General features: G+C 42.2%; 1 protein-coding gene across 3 annotated transcripts; it reads left to right on the top strand.

The window, feature by feature from the left end:
- The first annotated feature begins 438 nt into the window (after window positions 1–438).
- LOC131587115 (transient receptor potential cation channel subfamily V member 1-like) lies at window positions 439–11323 on the top strand. 3 transcript variants are annotated; one of them, XM_058854632.1, is made up of 17 exons: window positions 439–603; window positions 1335–1365; window positions 2866–3181; window positions 3716–3882; window positions 4168–4320; window positions 4682–4822; window positions 5291–5589; window positions 6195–6371; window positions 6574–6738; window positions 6915–7010; window positions 7317–7387; window positions 7792–7957; window positions 8676–8742; window positions 9155–9471; window positions 10017–10144; window positions 10400–10515; window positions 10966–11323. In XM_058854632.1, the coding sequence occupies exons 3-17, from the start codon at window positions 2880–2882 to the stop codon at window positions 11133–11135; spliced, it is 2535 nt and encodes an 844-aa protein (XP_058710615.1). In that variant the 5' UTR covers window positions 439–603; window positions 1335–1365; window positions 2866–2879; the 3' UTR covers window positions 11136–11323. The 3 variants fall into 3 exon arrangements, with proteins under 3 accessions (XP_058710615.1, XP_058710614.1, XP_058710616.1); XM_058854631.1 differs by having other exon boundaries at window positions 439–660; window positions 10966–11322; XM_058854633.1 differs by lacking the exons at window positions 439–603; window positions 1335–1365; window positions 3716–3882 and having other exon boundaries at window positions 3094–3181; window positions 10966–11320.
- Window positions 11324–15236: the final 3913 nt, after the last annotated feature.

The raw sequence follows: 15236 nt of genomic DNA, 5'->3' as shown, positions 1-15236 counted from the left end.
ATTTATAAAATTTAAACCAAAAATAGGAGAAACATGAAACAATAAAAAGTCTTTAGGACTTACTGGTTCTTCCTCAACTCTGAATCAGCTTATCATTAAAATATTTATCTTTAAATCAGCCACCCAAGAAAGGTGTCCAGAAAGGTGGTTGTGGGACATTTTACAAAGTTTTGTAAATTGAATTGAAATTAAAAAATTGGAACTGTGACCCCCAGAAACAATTGCTATCTGGTGGTTTGGGTGCTGGTTTTTTGTTTGTTTTTTTTTTTTTTTGCAAAGTTGAGTGTATTTACAAAGAGGAAATCTGGAGAAGAATATCCATTACTAAATGCAATTAAAGGGGAGAGAAAAACAACAGCAACTTACTGCAATTCTTGTAAAGAGCTTTGCTAAACCTCTGGGAATAGAAGCCACTGATGCTTCTGGTTCCAGAATTGTTCTTAATTATCTTATTGCTCTATTCTCTGTTTTTCCAGTGAACTTCCCTTGGTTCTAAAAATCATCACATTTTGCAGACAAATGAAGTGGAGAAGCAAACTCTGAGGGCTTTGCAGTCCAGGCACCTTGGAGGAGGAATATCTGGCACCAAATTCCTGTAGATCAGTGAGTGTTTACTGAGACTGGACTATTTTTCAGAAGACAGGATTTTGGTCAATATTTGTAAGTTCTGATTTGTAAGTTCTGACATTTGTAAGTTCTGCATGTATATTTGAATAACATGGTTGGTTATTTTTAAATTCTATTATTTGTGATGTGGCAAGGCATTCTATCCAAAATATTTCCTTATTTATTGTATCAAACCTCTGTGTACATGGGTTTCAAAGAGTTCAGGTATGTTATGCATTTTTTAAACTAGATAATGCTTATTGGTTTTGGTTTTTCTTCCATCCTTCCACGGATTTGTGAAGGTTATTTCCCTTTTAGATTCCTACTCATGAGGAAATGCAGCTTTGTCTTCATTATGAAATATATTACCAGCAGGGTTTTGAAAGGAAAGCACGTATAATGTAGGTTTGAGCAATTGCCAGGAGACAGGATTGAGCCTATTCTGCACATTTGTATTTATTCTGTGGAAAATAAGTGATTGTGTGTTCTGTAGCCAATCCCTGATGTTTTTGGCTCAATCCATGTGAGATCAAATAAGACAAAATTAAAATTGTACATGACTATATTTCCACTGTATTTTTTTCTATATTTTATACAACTGTTTTTATTCCTTTTTCATTGTAGTAATAATTCTACTGTAATTTTAATATCTTGTTCCAAATAGAAATATTTTTATTTCTTATTTTTAGGATAATTAAGTTAATAAGATATTATGTTATTTTTTTCAGAGTGATTCTAAGGAGACAAAGAACTTGAAAGGTGAGCAAGTTAAATTGCAGTATTTTATCTGTGCTATGCTGGTTTGCTTCCAGTAACTCTAAATGTGCAAGTTTTCAAATTGATGTTTTCTTTACATATATATTGTACAAAATTATAGAAAATGCAAATGAAAAAAATTTATTTTCTGTCCTGCTTTTACAGAAAAATATAAGTTACCCTTGATGTAAATATGAATTATTCCCACAGAACTGAAAATCCAGCTTTAATTCAGGTTTGCACACAACCCTCAGAATGTTTCTCTTGTGAAGAGAAACAACCTTGGAACATGCTCATGATGTTGTTTTCACACAGACTGTACAGAGAAAATTACTGACAACTCTGATATGGTTGAAAATTTGAGGCTTTTTAAAGATTTAGTGACATTCCTGTGCTCAAAGCTGTAGGATTTCCAAGCAATGTAGGATTTCAGAGCATGTCTAAAGGCAGCTGTGCAGCAATTCAGATATGATGTGTTCCTGTCTCCACTGCTGGAATTCCAGGATATTTTACATTCAGTGGCATGAAGACAATATTTGTCTGATTAAAATGGGTTGATAAGAAACCAAACAAAAACCAGGGCAACCTGTCCCACCCTCAGCAGATTGTGTTACCTGTGAGGATGGGGAGGCCCTGGCACAGGCTGCCCAGAGAAACTGTGGCTGCCCCATCCCTGGAAGTGTCCAAGGCAAGTTTGGACAGGGCTTGGAGCAATTCTGGATAATGGAAGGTGTCCCTGCTCATGGCAGAGGGGTGGAACTGGATGAGCTCTAAGGTCTGTTCCCACCCAAACCATTCTCTGATTGTGTATTTGTTGCTTGTGTCATGTTTTGTGTGGTTGTGAATCAGACAAGATCAGCCGTGTGGTTGTTACAGTCTCACCTGTGGTAACCTCTTCCTCTCTGTTTCTGTGCCTCATGTCTGAGGTGACACATCCCTCAAGGATCACACACTCCAATTTCCTTCAGGCACTGCCATAACTCTGGCAAAGTCCTTCAGGGATCATTTTCCTGGGTGCAGGAAGCCCTCTGTGCTCAGCATCCCAGAGATCAGGTTATGGCACAAGCAGGGCTTTTTCACATCCCTGATAGAATCATGAGAATGGTTTGTGGCACAAACCAGTCAGAAAGTAGAGAAGAAAAGCAGATATTTTTGGGTTTGAGATTGTTCAGGCTTTGCCACTGACTGGATGATGAGGCAGTGGTTTTAATCAGAGGTAGCTGAGGCTCAGCTCTGCAGTGAAATGGACAGGAAGCTCTGGGATACTCTGGTTTGCTTTTGCCATTCTGGAATGGGTAAGGGCAGTGGGAACAGGAACAAATGGAATAAAGACCCTACTAAACTGTTCTGGCTGTGGGTACAGTGAGAATGTGTCCATCTGCCTCATTTCTGGGATGAGAGAAACCAATCCACTCACTGATATTTCTGGAAAACGTTGCTAGGCAAAAGGGGACTCATGGTCCTGTATGTGCTGACTTGAGGTGTTTGTGTCCCTCCTCACAGACTGCTGGCTCATCATGTCCTCCATTCTTGGGAAGATGAAGAAGTTTGGCAGTTTTGACATGGAGGAATCTGAAGTGACAGATGAACACGTGGATGGGGAGGACTCTGTCCAGGAAACCCCTGACAACCCCCAGGGCCAACTCAGCACCAAGGTGCAACCTGCCAAAAGCAACATTTTTGCAAGACGGGGCCGCTTTGTGATGGGGGACAGTGACAAGGACATGGCTCCCATGGACTCCTTCTGCCAGATGGATCACCTGACGGCACCTTCTGTCATCAAATTCCATGTGAATTTGGAGAGGGGCAAACTTCACAAGTAAGTTTGCCTTGTGTAATGAGTAGTTGAAAACTCCAGGCTGTAGTTCTTAGAGTAGCATTTGTTCCCTCCACTTGAGCATGACCATTTTTTCAGTTTCACTATTTTCTATGCCAAATTAAGGAGTGTTGCAATTGAAAGTGACAATAACTGTTGTCTCTTGGCATCTCTAAAAATCTCTGTCTCCATGGATATTATGCCCAAAATTGGCAGTAGGCCTCAGTTCACTTGCTTGAGGCTGCTCAGTGAATGGACATGGCTCAGAGTGAGAACAAGGCCTGGCTTCAGGCCTGCAGTTACACTGCCAAACTTCAATGCCTCTTTGAAGACTTGTTCTCAGCTTTTCAGCAACAGAATCATAATTTTATCAGGGGAGTTGCTTGCAGACTTTGTTCTTCTAGTCTTTGCAGATGTACCTATTCTAATCTGCACTGTTTACTGCTTCACATGAGCAAATGAAGAACAGTGTTCTGGTAGTTGATGAAAAGCCTGCTAAATATCTGACTTTAGGTAACTGACATTTCCCCTTGTTAGGCTCCTATCTACAGATTCCATCACAGGCTGCTCAGAAAAAGCTTTCAAATTTTATGACCGCAGAAGGATCTTTGATGCTGTAGCCCAAGGCAACACAAAGGACCTCAGTGACCTGCTACTCTACCTTAATAGAACCTTCAAGCATCTCACAGATGAGGAGTTCAAAGGTACCCTTTAGTGTCACATACCTTGAGTTGCCCTCCTCTCTTCCAGTAGTGCTCCTGAGATGAAAATAAAAAAAGATAATTATGTTACATGTCTGCAGGAGGTCCTTTAATAGCCCTATTGATTAGGCAACCCATTGATTGGAAGGTTACAGGAGATGAAATTTCCTGTGAAACACTAAATAAGGTTTCTTGTCTTTTGAAAAGAACCTCATTAATTCCTGCTTGCCTGGGTATAGATGATGGGTTTGTAACCACTCTATATACCTGTAATTTTTTGTTTTACAGAGCCTGAAACTGGCAAAACCTGTTTACTGAAAGCCATGCTTAATCTACATGATGGGAAAAATGATACCATTCCCTTGCTGCTGGATATTGCCAGGAAAACTGGAACTCTGAAAGAGTTTGTTAATGCAGAATATACTGACAACTACTACAAGGGTGAGAGAAACAGCTGCTGCAGTGGATGCTTAGGAATCTCAGACTGAAATGGGGTCAGGCAGAGCTCTCAAAGTCTTGTGCATGAGACCTTATGCACTCCAAAGTTCCAGTGTGTGACTGACAATCTGTGCATATGTGCTGGGGCTGTGCCCTGTTAGGTGCAATATTCTGCCATTTTTGATACACAATGATTTAATGACTTGCATTTGCTGTTTATGTGGTTTTTTCCTGTTCAGTTCTAGAGTTCTTTAGCTTGTAGAGCTCTCAGTTCCAGCATCCAGAGCTGAGGGAATTGCTCTGCTGAATGCTCTCAGTCTGTACTAAATGTTGAGGATTGTCTGATGTATGACTGTCTATGTAGGCCAGACTGCTCTTCACATCGCCATCGAGAGGAGGAACATGTACCTGGTGAAACTCTTGGTCCAGAATGGAGCAGATGTTCATGCCAGAGCCTGTGGGGAGTTCTTCAGGAAAATCAAAGGGAAATCTGGCTTTTATTTTGGTAGGAGCGAGCACAGTATGGTCTTTATTGATTGAGTTGTCCTAGCAGCATCCCAAGTGGAAGCTGTTAAATAATCCTGTTTATGCGGGACTGGAGGCTCAGAAGTACCAGATGGGCTGTTCCACCTTTAAGCCAAATATTTCCTGCCAAAGACAAAGATAATAAAGAAACACAGTTGGTAGCTGATGGTGTTCAGTGTGAGCCTGGTGTCAGCTTTCCTTTGTTCTCTGAGCACTGTATCCTTTGTCACCCACTCCTGTCCTGGCAGGGCTTTTTTAAGCAGCTGTGTTTCTGTGATGTAGTTAAACCAAAGAAAACCTATTTTAACAGCTATCACAAGAATTGGTGCTGTTCCAGATGGAGAAATTAATCTTTTCTCATGGTGAAAGATGAAAACAATGTGATGTTTCTGTTTATGCATCTCTAGTACTGGGCTTTCTGACCACTCCTTCCCATTGCTTGCCATAGGAGAGCTTCCTTTGTCCCTGGCTGCCTGTACCAACCAGCTCTGCATTGTGAAATTCCTCCTGGAGAATCCCTACCAGGCAGCCAACATCACTGCTGAGGACTCCATGGGCAACATGGTCCTGCACACACTGGTGGAGATTGCAGATAACACAAAGGATAACACCAAGTTTGTAACCAAGATGTATAATAACATATTGATCCTTGGTGCCAAAATTAATCCCATCCTCAAGCTGGAAGAACTCACCAACAAGAAAGGGTTGACTCCTTTAACTCTGGCAGCCAAAACAGGGAAGATAGGGGTAGGTGAACAAAGGTGTTTGACTGTCCCATTGCTGTATCACATTATAGAGAGAATGTGTGAAACATTTATGCAGAATGGATTTTAGGACTTCATTATTGAGACTTTTTAATTAAGAGGAACTGATGCTGCAGTTTCACTGCTCAGTCCTTAAAGGCTACAATGTGTGAGTGTGTCTGTGCCCAGCTGGTGCTATTCACACACCACTGGTATGAAAAGCAGCCCCAGAGGAAACAGAAAGTGGGTCTCTGATATAATCTGAACCACTGGAGCTCTTTTACTTTTGACTGGCTGATGTAACTCATCTTCTGGCAGTCCCCATTCAAAGTGATTGTGCTCAGAGGTGTGTAACATCTCTGCTTTTCTCTTGCAGTTTTGAAACAGATAATGCCAAGCTGTAAGAGGTGTTTGTATTTCCTGTCTCACATCACACAGTGAGGAAATCAACTGTGTTTATTTCAGACTGTGATCTCTGCAGTGCTCCAGTGGTTTGGCTTCAGCTCAGTTGAACTAGGAAGAAATTACCCCTCCTGTGTTGTGGAGAGGCTGAGGAATGAGAAGTCCATTAGCACTGAAATGTTGGTTGTATTGTTCTTTTGCAATTAGATTTTCGCTTACATCCTCAGACGGGAGATCAAAGACCCTGAGTGCAGACACTTGTCCAGGAAGTTCACTGAATGGGCCTATGGACCTGTCCACTCCTCTCTTTATGACCTGTCCTGTATAGACACCTGTGAGAAAAATTCAGTGCTTGAGATCCTTGCCTACAGCAGTGAGACACCAGTGAGTACTGCACCTCCTTGGCTGGGGAGAGCTTCATGTTCCACACAGAGCACCTTTTCCCTCAATTCCATGAAACAGCAACCTCCCACCCTGAGCTTAAGGGAACTAGAGGGATCATTTGCTGAAGATTTATAAAATATGTTTTTTTTCAAATTCCAGTATATTCTGGTCCTAGCAAAATTCTCGTTTTTCTCCTGCACAGAACCGTCATGAGATGCTGCTGGTGGAACCCCTTAACAGGCTGCTGCAAGACAAGTGGGACCGGTTTGTCAAGCACTTGTTTTACTTCAACTTCTTTGTGTACACCATGCACATCACCATCCTCACTGCAGCTGCTTACTACAGACCTGTACAGAAGAATGAAAAGGTACATTACTCCTGCCACGTGTCAGGGGAACCACCCATTGCATGATATCCCTTGCTGCAGCACACTGAGAAACTTAACTGTTCCCCCAGAAATGGAATTGTTTCCAGCTACTGGCAAGGCCAGGTCTTTCCTATCTCCAGTTCTGCTGAACATATTTGTTTTCCTGTGTTCTACAGCCTCCCTTCACCTTTGGTTACAGCACTGGGGAATATTTTCGAGTTGCTGGAGAGATCCTGAGTGTAATGGGAGGCCTGTATTTTTTTTTCAGAGGGGTAAGATATTTGAAAGTTTTCCTTTCCCTGTTTGGGTAGGTGTAGAAGAGAAGCAAACAAGCTTTTCCTATTCATGAGTATTGACTGCTTAGATAATCCATGTTTTAGTCAAGAGGTACAGATGATTTTCCTTGACCTGGTGTTACTGGAAAGGTAGAGCTTGCACCAGTGTTGGTTTTGAACCATTCTTATGAGGTGTTTTATGGGTACCAGCTCCCTGATACATGGGTCAGTGATTAGTTAATTAATTTACAGGAGATACTTAATATTTCCTTGATGCAAACCTGGTCTTTGTTCCCTTTTCAGATCCAGTATTTCGTGCAGAGGCGCCCATCACTCAGGACACTGATAGTTGATGGCTACAGTGAGGTTCTTTTGTAAGCTCTAATATCTTTGATTGCATCTCAGCCTGAAACAGATGAGTGTGTGGGATCTATAGTTCAGGCTGAAGCCACCTGTAATAGGAGCTTTGCTGTAATTCCTGGGTCTTTACAACAGTAGAGTTGCCAGTGGTTATCACTGAACAAATGGGTCTGGATCAGTGACCTCCTGTGGAGGTAAAGCAAATTAAGTGTCTGAATGTTCAGTGTGTCAGGCAGCAGAGTTAGGAATAGATCTCCGAGTGGGATTTATGCATTGTTTATGCAGAAATCTTCCCATAAGGGAGCTTTGCCTCTCCAAGGCCCTTTCTCTTCCCAACTGGACAATCCCTTGTTCTGCTCTGTTCCCAGCACCTGTGGCCAGCTCAGCCCTCTGTGTTCACACCACTCTTGTCTTCCAGCTTTGTCCACTCCCTGCTCCTGCTGAGCTCTGTGGTGCTGTACTTCTGTGGCCAGGAGCTCTATGTGGCTTCCATGGTGTTCTCCTTGGCCCTGGGCTGGGCCAACATGCTCTACTACACCCGGGGCTTCCAGCAGATGGGAATTTACTCCGTCATGATCGCCAAGGTCAGTGCAGGGAGTGGCTGAGGAGGCAGCAGAGCCTCAGAGCAGGAGCTTCTGCCAACAGCCCCATTTCCAGGGCACAAATGGCCATGTCTGCCTCTCATGTGACTCTGCTAGCCTTTGTTACTATTTTCTGAGTGAAATGATAAAATTTAAGTGATGTACAAAAACCCTCTGCTCTTCACCCACATGTTTTATAGTAGTATTGATAGGATGATGATGATGATGACTTTTATTACCTGCCATGCTTCAAAATAACTATAATTGGGTAAGCATGGATGCAAGGAGACTGAGAACAGTACAGGCTGCTCTGGTGTGATATGGCCCAATTTTCTACCAGCTGGAAATTTCTCCAAGTATAGATAAAATGTTGCCAAACACAGCAATTAGCTAAGAGGCAGTAACTGGCTAATGAACCTCTGTCATGTAGCCAGCCCAAGAGGGGAAGAAAGATGCAACTGCCTTTATGTGGTTTGTACTTACAAAGAGGAAACTGTTCCCATGTGTATGTGTTGCATTTGTGTGTAAATTGTTGCATGAATACGAGAAAAATGTTTCCTGTATTAAAGTTTATTATCTCATCTGGATAAACAACAGTTTAATGCATGAACAGCCAAGTTCAGAGCAAATGCATTCTTGAGCCAAAGCAGTATTTTCTACCAGTTTCTGTTGCAGTTTACATACAAGTTTTAAAATCTTTTCATCTGTTTCTGTGTTACAGATGATTCTTAGAGATTTATGTCGCTTCATGTTTGTCTATCTCGTATTCCTCTTGGGATTTTCTACAGGTAGTATTCTACTTGGAATTACCTTTTGTTACCTTAAAGAATCTCAGAAAATTTTAGTTTTCAAGTTGCTTAGACTTTTTGTTCCAAGCTAAAAACTAAAAAATCAACCTACTTAAAAAAACCAAATCTCTTCAGAATAACGATTATTTGTAGTACTTTCATACAGCTTTTCATCCCTGGGTTGCAAAGCTGAATAGAAAACCAGTCATCCTTTTCTATGTGGAGAAAACTGAGCTAGCACCTGCTAAGAGGGTGTCAGTTCTGGGGAACATTTTATAGGGAAGTTTCCCTGGGGTCAATGTGCCATGGAGGGAACGTGTGTTACCTTTCTGCTCGTTTTTATTGCTTGGAGTGAAGTTACAATCTCAAACTGTGTTTCCATTGTGTGAATGTAATTCTCTTTTTGCTACAGCTGTGGTGACTTTGATTGAAGATGACAACGAGGGGCAGGACACAAATATCTCTGACTATTCCCGGTGCTGCCACACAAAACGAGGCCGCACCTCCTACAACAGCCTCTACTACACCTGCCTGGAGCTCTTCAAGTTCACCATTGGCATGGGGGACCTGGAGTTCACAGAGAACTACAGATTCAAGTCTGTGTTTGTCATCCTGCTGGTGCTCTATGTCATCCTCACCTACATCCTCCTGCTCAACATGCTCATTGCACTGATGGGGGAGACTGTCAACAAAATTGCACAGGAGAGCAAGAGCATCTGGAAACTCCAGGTGTGTTGGTTCTGTGAGGCTGCTGTCTAAAAAAAAAGGTATGGGGAACCAAAAGAGATTTCAGAGAGAATCTTAAGAGCTGATGCATCTACAGGTCACTGCTTCTTTTGGATTCACCTGAACAGGTCCTAAAAAAAAATGTATTAGTTCCTTTTCATGTATATTTGATGTTTTGCCTAAGCAGACGTTCCCAGTGTTCCACACATGTTCAGAATGTAAGAAAAGAAGTATTTTTGTAATTGGACAAAATTATTTGGGCTTTGTATGATGGAGAATCCTGATCAGAGTATGAAGAAAGAGATTGTGCAAGGGGAAAACCAATCTTTACCAGAATCAGTTTTTGTTTGAGGTAAGAAAGGGAACTTCTAGTTTTATTCACAGGGCAGTAATTCACCATTTTCAGTGACATGTTAACAAAGGGTGATGTCTGCCCTAAGATGCTGGCAATGATAAAAACTCAGGGTTTTTGAAACAAAGACAGAATTCAGGATTTGTTTGACTTTGACCAGCAGCCCCTCAGTGCTCTGCTTTCTCTTACCTGGCAGAGAGCCATCACAATCCTGGACATTGAGAACAGCTACCTGAACTGCCTGAGGCACTCGTTCCGCTCTGGGAAGCAAGTCTTGGTGGGGATCACACCTGATGGCCAAGATGATTACAGATGGTGCTTCAGGTAACCTCTTTGTTTGTGTATCGAGCCAACAATCTTTTGTAGACAAACAACTTCAAGTATCTGGTGGTGGGAAGCAGAACTTTCCCCCTGGAGCACTCTGAAGAATAGAGCACTAATAGTGTCTGCAGTGATCAGTTTAATCTGGTTTTTGGGTCAGATCTGAGGCTTGAGAGGTGACGGTTTGTGGTATAAACTGATCCTGGAACTGTCTGGTGATCCTTAGAACAGATCTTGGGTTTGTTGTTGTCTCCCCAGGGTTGATGAAGTGAACTGGTCCACGTGGAACACTAACCTGGGCATAATCAATGAAGACCCTGGGTACTCTGGGGACCTCAGACGAAATCCCAGTTTCTCCATAAAGCCTGGCAGAGGTGAGGCTTTCAGGGACCCAGATCCTGGTGTGGGCTGCACTCTGCTGATAGCAGCAGCATGGATTAATCGATAGAGGGCAGTCAGTGCTATGCACCTACTGGCAATGCAGTGACTGAGTTGATGGTGTTTTCGGCCTGCACAAAATGCAAAGGATGAAATGGGTTCATTGCTCCCAGTTTGACTCTCTGGAGTAAAAACCAAGATGCTACTTTGGAGACCCCAAGTCCCAGAGTTTGGGAGCTCAGCATCCAGCACCAAAGCATTTAACTGTGCAGTCAGTACTTGCCAGCTGGAATACGGAAAACTTGTGGAACAGGATGGGGAAGAAAACCACAAAGTCCTTTCTTCCTGCTTCTTTCTTCTTTCATCAGCTTCCTTTTCAAACCACTTGTGTATTTTCTTCTGTTTCTGGGGAGGGGAAAAAAATTAATCATTCCTTTTGTTTTTAGTTTCAGGGAAGCACTGGAAAACATTGGTTCCACTTCTAAAAGATGGAGAGAAGAGGAGAGAAGAGCCTCACAAGCTGCCAGAAGAAGTCAAATTAAAACCCGTTTTGGAACCTTTTTTTGAGCCAGAAGATTCTGAGGTGTTGAAAGAATCAATTCCAAAGTCAGTCTAATTCTGGGTGCCTGTGCTGGTCCTCACAAGGACAATAGAGCACTTCATTTAAAGGAACAGGGACTTCTGGAGAAAGGTCAGAGGACTTAGGGAATTACCATGTACAAGGATTTATTTATTACACTAAGTATGCTAAATAAACTACTTGTTGTTTAAGCTCATGTCTTCATGGTTACTTTTAATACAGTCTTCTGTCTGCTTTTAGAGTCTCTTGTATTAAACAATTATTTTTGTGAGCATGCACAGGCCCTGATTTTCTGACTTTGCTGCCTCAAAAACCAACCAACCAAATTATTGTGACACTGGGAAAGCACTCATAAAAGAGCAGTAAAAGTCACCAAGGGCCCAGAGAGATGTTCCTGTGGGGAAAGTTTCTTGGAAAGCAGATAACTAAATGGGGACATGGAAAGAATAGAAAATAATTTTCTCATAACACAAGAACAAATACAGTCTGTGAAATTTTAAAGGTTGAATAGTCAAAATCAATGAAAAAAATGTTTCTTTTACACTGTCTGAGTAAACTCCAGAAATTCACAGTTATTTTACTGAAGCTAAAAGCTTAACAAGACCCCAAATTTGACATTTATTTAGATAACAGATGAACTTTGCACAAAGTAAGAGATAGTGGTTATAGAGAATATATGTTTCAAAGGTCAGATGTATAACAATGTACAACAATAATAATCTTGAAATTAGAAAGTTTTTGTTCTTGGCTTTGACAGCAACGGGGAAAAATCTGGTGCTGAAAATCCTTCTGGCTGGATTTACAAAGAGAATCAGGAAAAATATCAGAGGGAAAAGAGGCAGATGTTCTGAAAATACAGATGGGAGCCTTGGAAAGAGAGGAAAGAATAGGAGGAACTTCAGCATCTTCTTGAAAAGTAAGTGAGCATAGAGGAACTAAGAACAAGAGAATTTATTTTATTGATAGCTGGCCCCATATTTCAGTGCTGGGCCACAGTGCAGCTGTGCTGGGCAAGACAAGGTGAATGGTTTTACCTTCTTTCTTTGCATCCCTAAAGCACCTGGAATAAGCAGCCTCTAACAGTCCCCTCAGAGTGCACACACAACTCTCCCTGAGTCAACCAGGTGTGTGAGCAGGGCCTTCAGCTGTTCCTGGGGTTGCACCTGAAGTACAGATAATTTTTATTAATAACTCTTGTAATTTTGCTGAATTTACTGAAATACTGGGACATTGCTGGACACTACTTTTAAAGAGAAGCAGTCAGTGTGTTTGTACAAGGGCTGCCCTGTGAGATGAAATTTTAGGTTGTGGGACATCACTTCTTTCACTGGAGTCAGGATTTCTCATGTGGTCCTTTCTCATGGGGCACTACAGAATATATTTCAAGGAAATCTTCAAATATCCAGCTGCTTTATTTGAAATAGTAGCACCATCTAGAGGACTAATAATTCTTGTTTCTTTGGTTAATATCACTCTGGACAAATGTAATTTTATTTTCACATAGTTTGTAGAGTAAACCAGAGAAAACTGACAATGGATTTGAAAGGTTTGCTTGAAAAAAGTCAGAATTTGAACTGGAAATAATTGGAATTTAATGTCTCTGGTGGACAAGGAAGCCACAGAAGGTGTTTAAAGTAGGTGTGTACAGTTTCCTGTCTCTAAACCCTTGGTAACAGTCTCTAGATGCCACTCAAGGCTTCATTATGCTCCACAGTGAACATGGCAAGAGACAATCCACATGTAAAACAAGCACAGCTGAGTAGGTCAGACAAGCTGAGACAGTGAAATAATTTATTATTTAAACTACTAAGAATAAACAGAGAGAGGAGTTGACCAGAAAAACACAGTTGTTTGTCCCCATGCTTTGTGTGCCATGGCAAATGTATGCTTGGAGGGACACCAGGATTATAATATAGCTGGAAAACATTAATGAAATTTCTGTTTTCCCTGGGAGGAATCCATTTTTCATAATTATCAGCTTGGGTAGAGACCTAATCTATTGCTTAAAGTCCACCCTGATTTACATCAAGAGCCATCCTACACCTCTGCCTTCCTGTCCCTTCCTGCTCCAAAAAAATCACAAAGGACTTCTTAAAACAGAAATGCTGAAATTCAGGCTGAAAACATACATCAGAATGATGCTGTGTGAATGTAAAAGCCCTGTATTCGTGGGATAGGGTGGTGCTGGTGGGGTTTTTGGTTGTATTTCTAAAATCCCTAAATCCTCTCTGGGAAGCAAACAAAACTATCCCACTTTTCTAGAGGGAGTTATTACCAAGCTCTCAGAATTTCCAGCTAAACCATCAGTTCAGCTCCTGCAATGGGCACAGATTTGTTTCCCATGGATGGGGAGGTTCAGCTTGGCAGTGACTCTACTTGAGGAAGTGTTTGTCCTTTAGGAACAGCTCTACCAGGACCAGCACCTTTCTGTTCCTACTGCTGAAACCTCCACTAAGCATGGCCTTGCAATAAATGATCTTTATTTGGTCTGTTTTGTGGAGGTTCTGCTCACCTTAACATATTTTGCAGGTCTTGAAAAAGTCTTTTAGTTTGAAGTTTGTGTAATTATTTCACACTGAACTGGGTTAGAAGCAGCACATGGCTCCTGTACTGTTTTTGAGGTTTGCAGGTGGTAAAAATCTGTCTTCTCACAGTTATTAATTACATTAATTTGTGTCTACACTTAATAGGAGATGATCAGGTTGGACAACTGTATATAAATATATCTATAACCCCCAGCTCCCAATAACCACAGTGGAACTGGAGCAAGGGAAATGGAGGGTGTTGATGTGGTCACCTCCCATCAGAGGGTGACAGCTGTTATTAGCAATGACTGCAAATGTGTGTGGGATGGAGATAGCAGGAAGGGGTGAGCTGGGCTGAGCTTCCCTGGGAGGTGAAAATGGATCCATGAACATGGGGAAAAACAAAAACACAGTCTCAGTATTGACAGCATTTCCATACCTGAGATGCAAGTGGTTGAGTCAGCCATGAAAACTGTGCCTTTCAAACTCCAGTAGTTCCTGAATTATTGAGAATAACAGAAACCCTGCCTGAAAACCTTGGAGCCCCACATCCTGTTCTTCATGTGCCCTCTGCCACGGCTGCACTGGAGTCTGAATAGCCCCTATCCTAATTAAACATGAATGTTAATCCCTTCTCAGGCAGCTTTTAGTGGGGTCTGTGGCAGAGCAGGGCCCACAAGAGGGCCCCCACACCGTGTATGGGGCTACTGCTGTTCCCCTGGCCCTGGGACAGCCCCTCTCCCTCCAATGCCACTGTCCAGCTTTGCTGCCTCTGCTCAAATTCATGGCACACAATCAGATTTATTTGCCAAACTCCAGCTCATTCTGTCACTCCTCTGTGGCCTGGATATCAGACTCACTCAAGGATCTCTGATAGAGGCCTCAATACTCAAATACTCAGCACTCAAACCCCCTCAGCATGTGCTGCTGTGCTACAAAGCAGGGGGGATCCTGCCAACCCCACAGCTTTCAGGGATAAAGCCAGTGCACTCAGCTTCTGAGGCTTGATGTTTTCAGAATCTCATCAACAGGAATTTGACAGTGTTTTTGTTCAAAGTGTTGTACAAGTGTGTTACACTGGTAAATCTTCCAAACTCAAAAAAAATTCCAGGCAAGCTGGGGATCAGGCAGTGTTGGGTATTTGAGACCAGCTTGCAGGCCTTAGAGAGAACCCTCTTGCAGTGAAAGATGCTTCTCATTGTCTCCATGTCTGCTCCATTAGGCACAGGCATGGATTTACCAGACCTGGGGAGGAAGAGGATTTAATTGATGCTGCCAGATACAGCACAGACACCGTGGGTCTTCTTTAGGTGGTTTTAGGGCTCTGAAGTGCTTCCCATCACCCACACCATGCAGGCTGGGATTACTTTTCACTCTGGAGAAAATACAGACCAAATTTCTCCTACAGCAGATGCTAATCTTCAAAATATGTGGTGGTGAGCACTTATTTCTCTGGGAAGAAGGAGAAATCAACCAGCTGAGCTCACTGGACTTCTCTCCTCCTGCTGTGTTCATGATGCTGTGGCTCCATCTCCATTAATAACATTCCCTGTTTCCATGTGCAGGGCATGAGTGGGCATGAGGAGACGCTAACATTCACAGGCTCCATCAT

This window comes from Poecile atricapillus, chromosome 21, assembly GCF_030490865.1.
Source record: "Poecile atricapillus isolate bPoeAtr1 chromosome 21, bPoeAtr1.hap1, whole genome shotgun sequence".
Taxonomy (NCBI): domain Eukaryota; kingdom Metazoa; phylum Chordata; class Aves; order Passeriformes; family Paridae; genus Poecile; species Poecile atricapillus.
The sequence above is the reverse complement of the archived record's forward strand: the minus strand, read 5'-3'. Positions and strand labels throughout refer to the sequence as shown.

Excerpts from the sequence above, each read along its gene's own strand:
- LOC131587115 (XM_058854632.1), top strand. The coding sequence starts at position 2,880 with ATGTCCTCCATTCTTGGGAAGATGAAGAAGTTTGGCAGTTTTGACATG. Across the intron at positions 5,590-6,194 it reads CCAAAACAGGGAAGATAGGG|ATTTTCGCTTACATCCTCAG; the intron begins GTAGGTGAACAA and ends TTTTGCAATTAG. Across the intron at positions 6,372-6,573 it reads CCTACAGCAGTGAGACACCA|AACCGTCATGAGATGCTGCT; the intron begins GTGAGTACTGCA and ends TCTCCTGCACAG.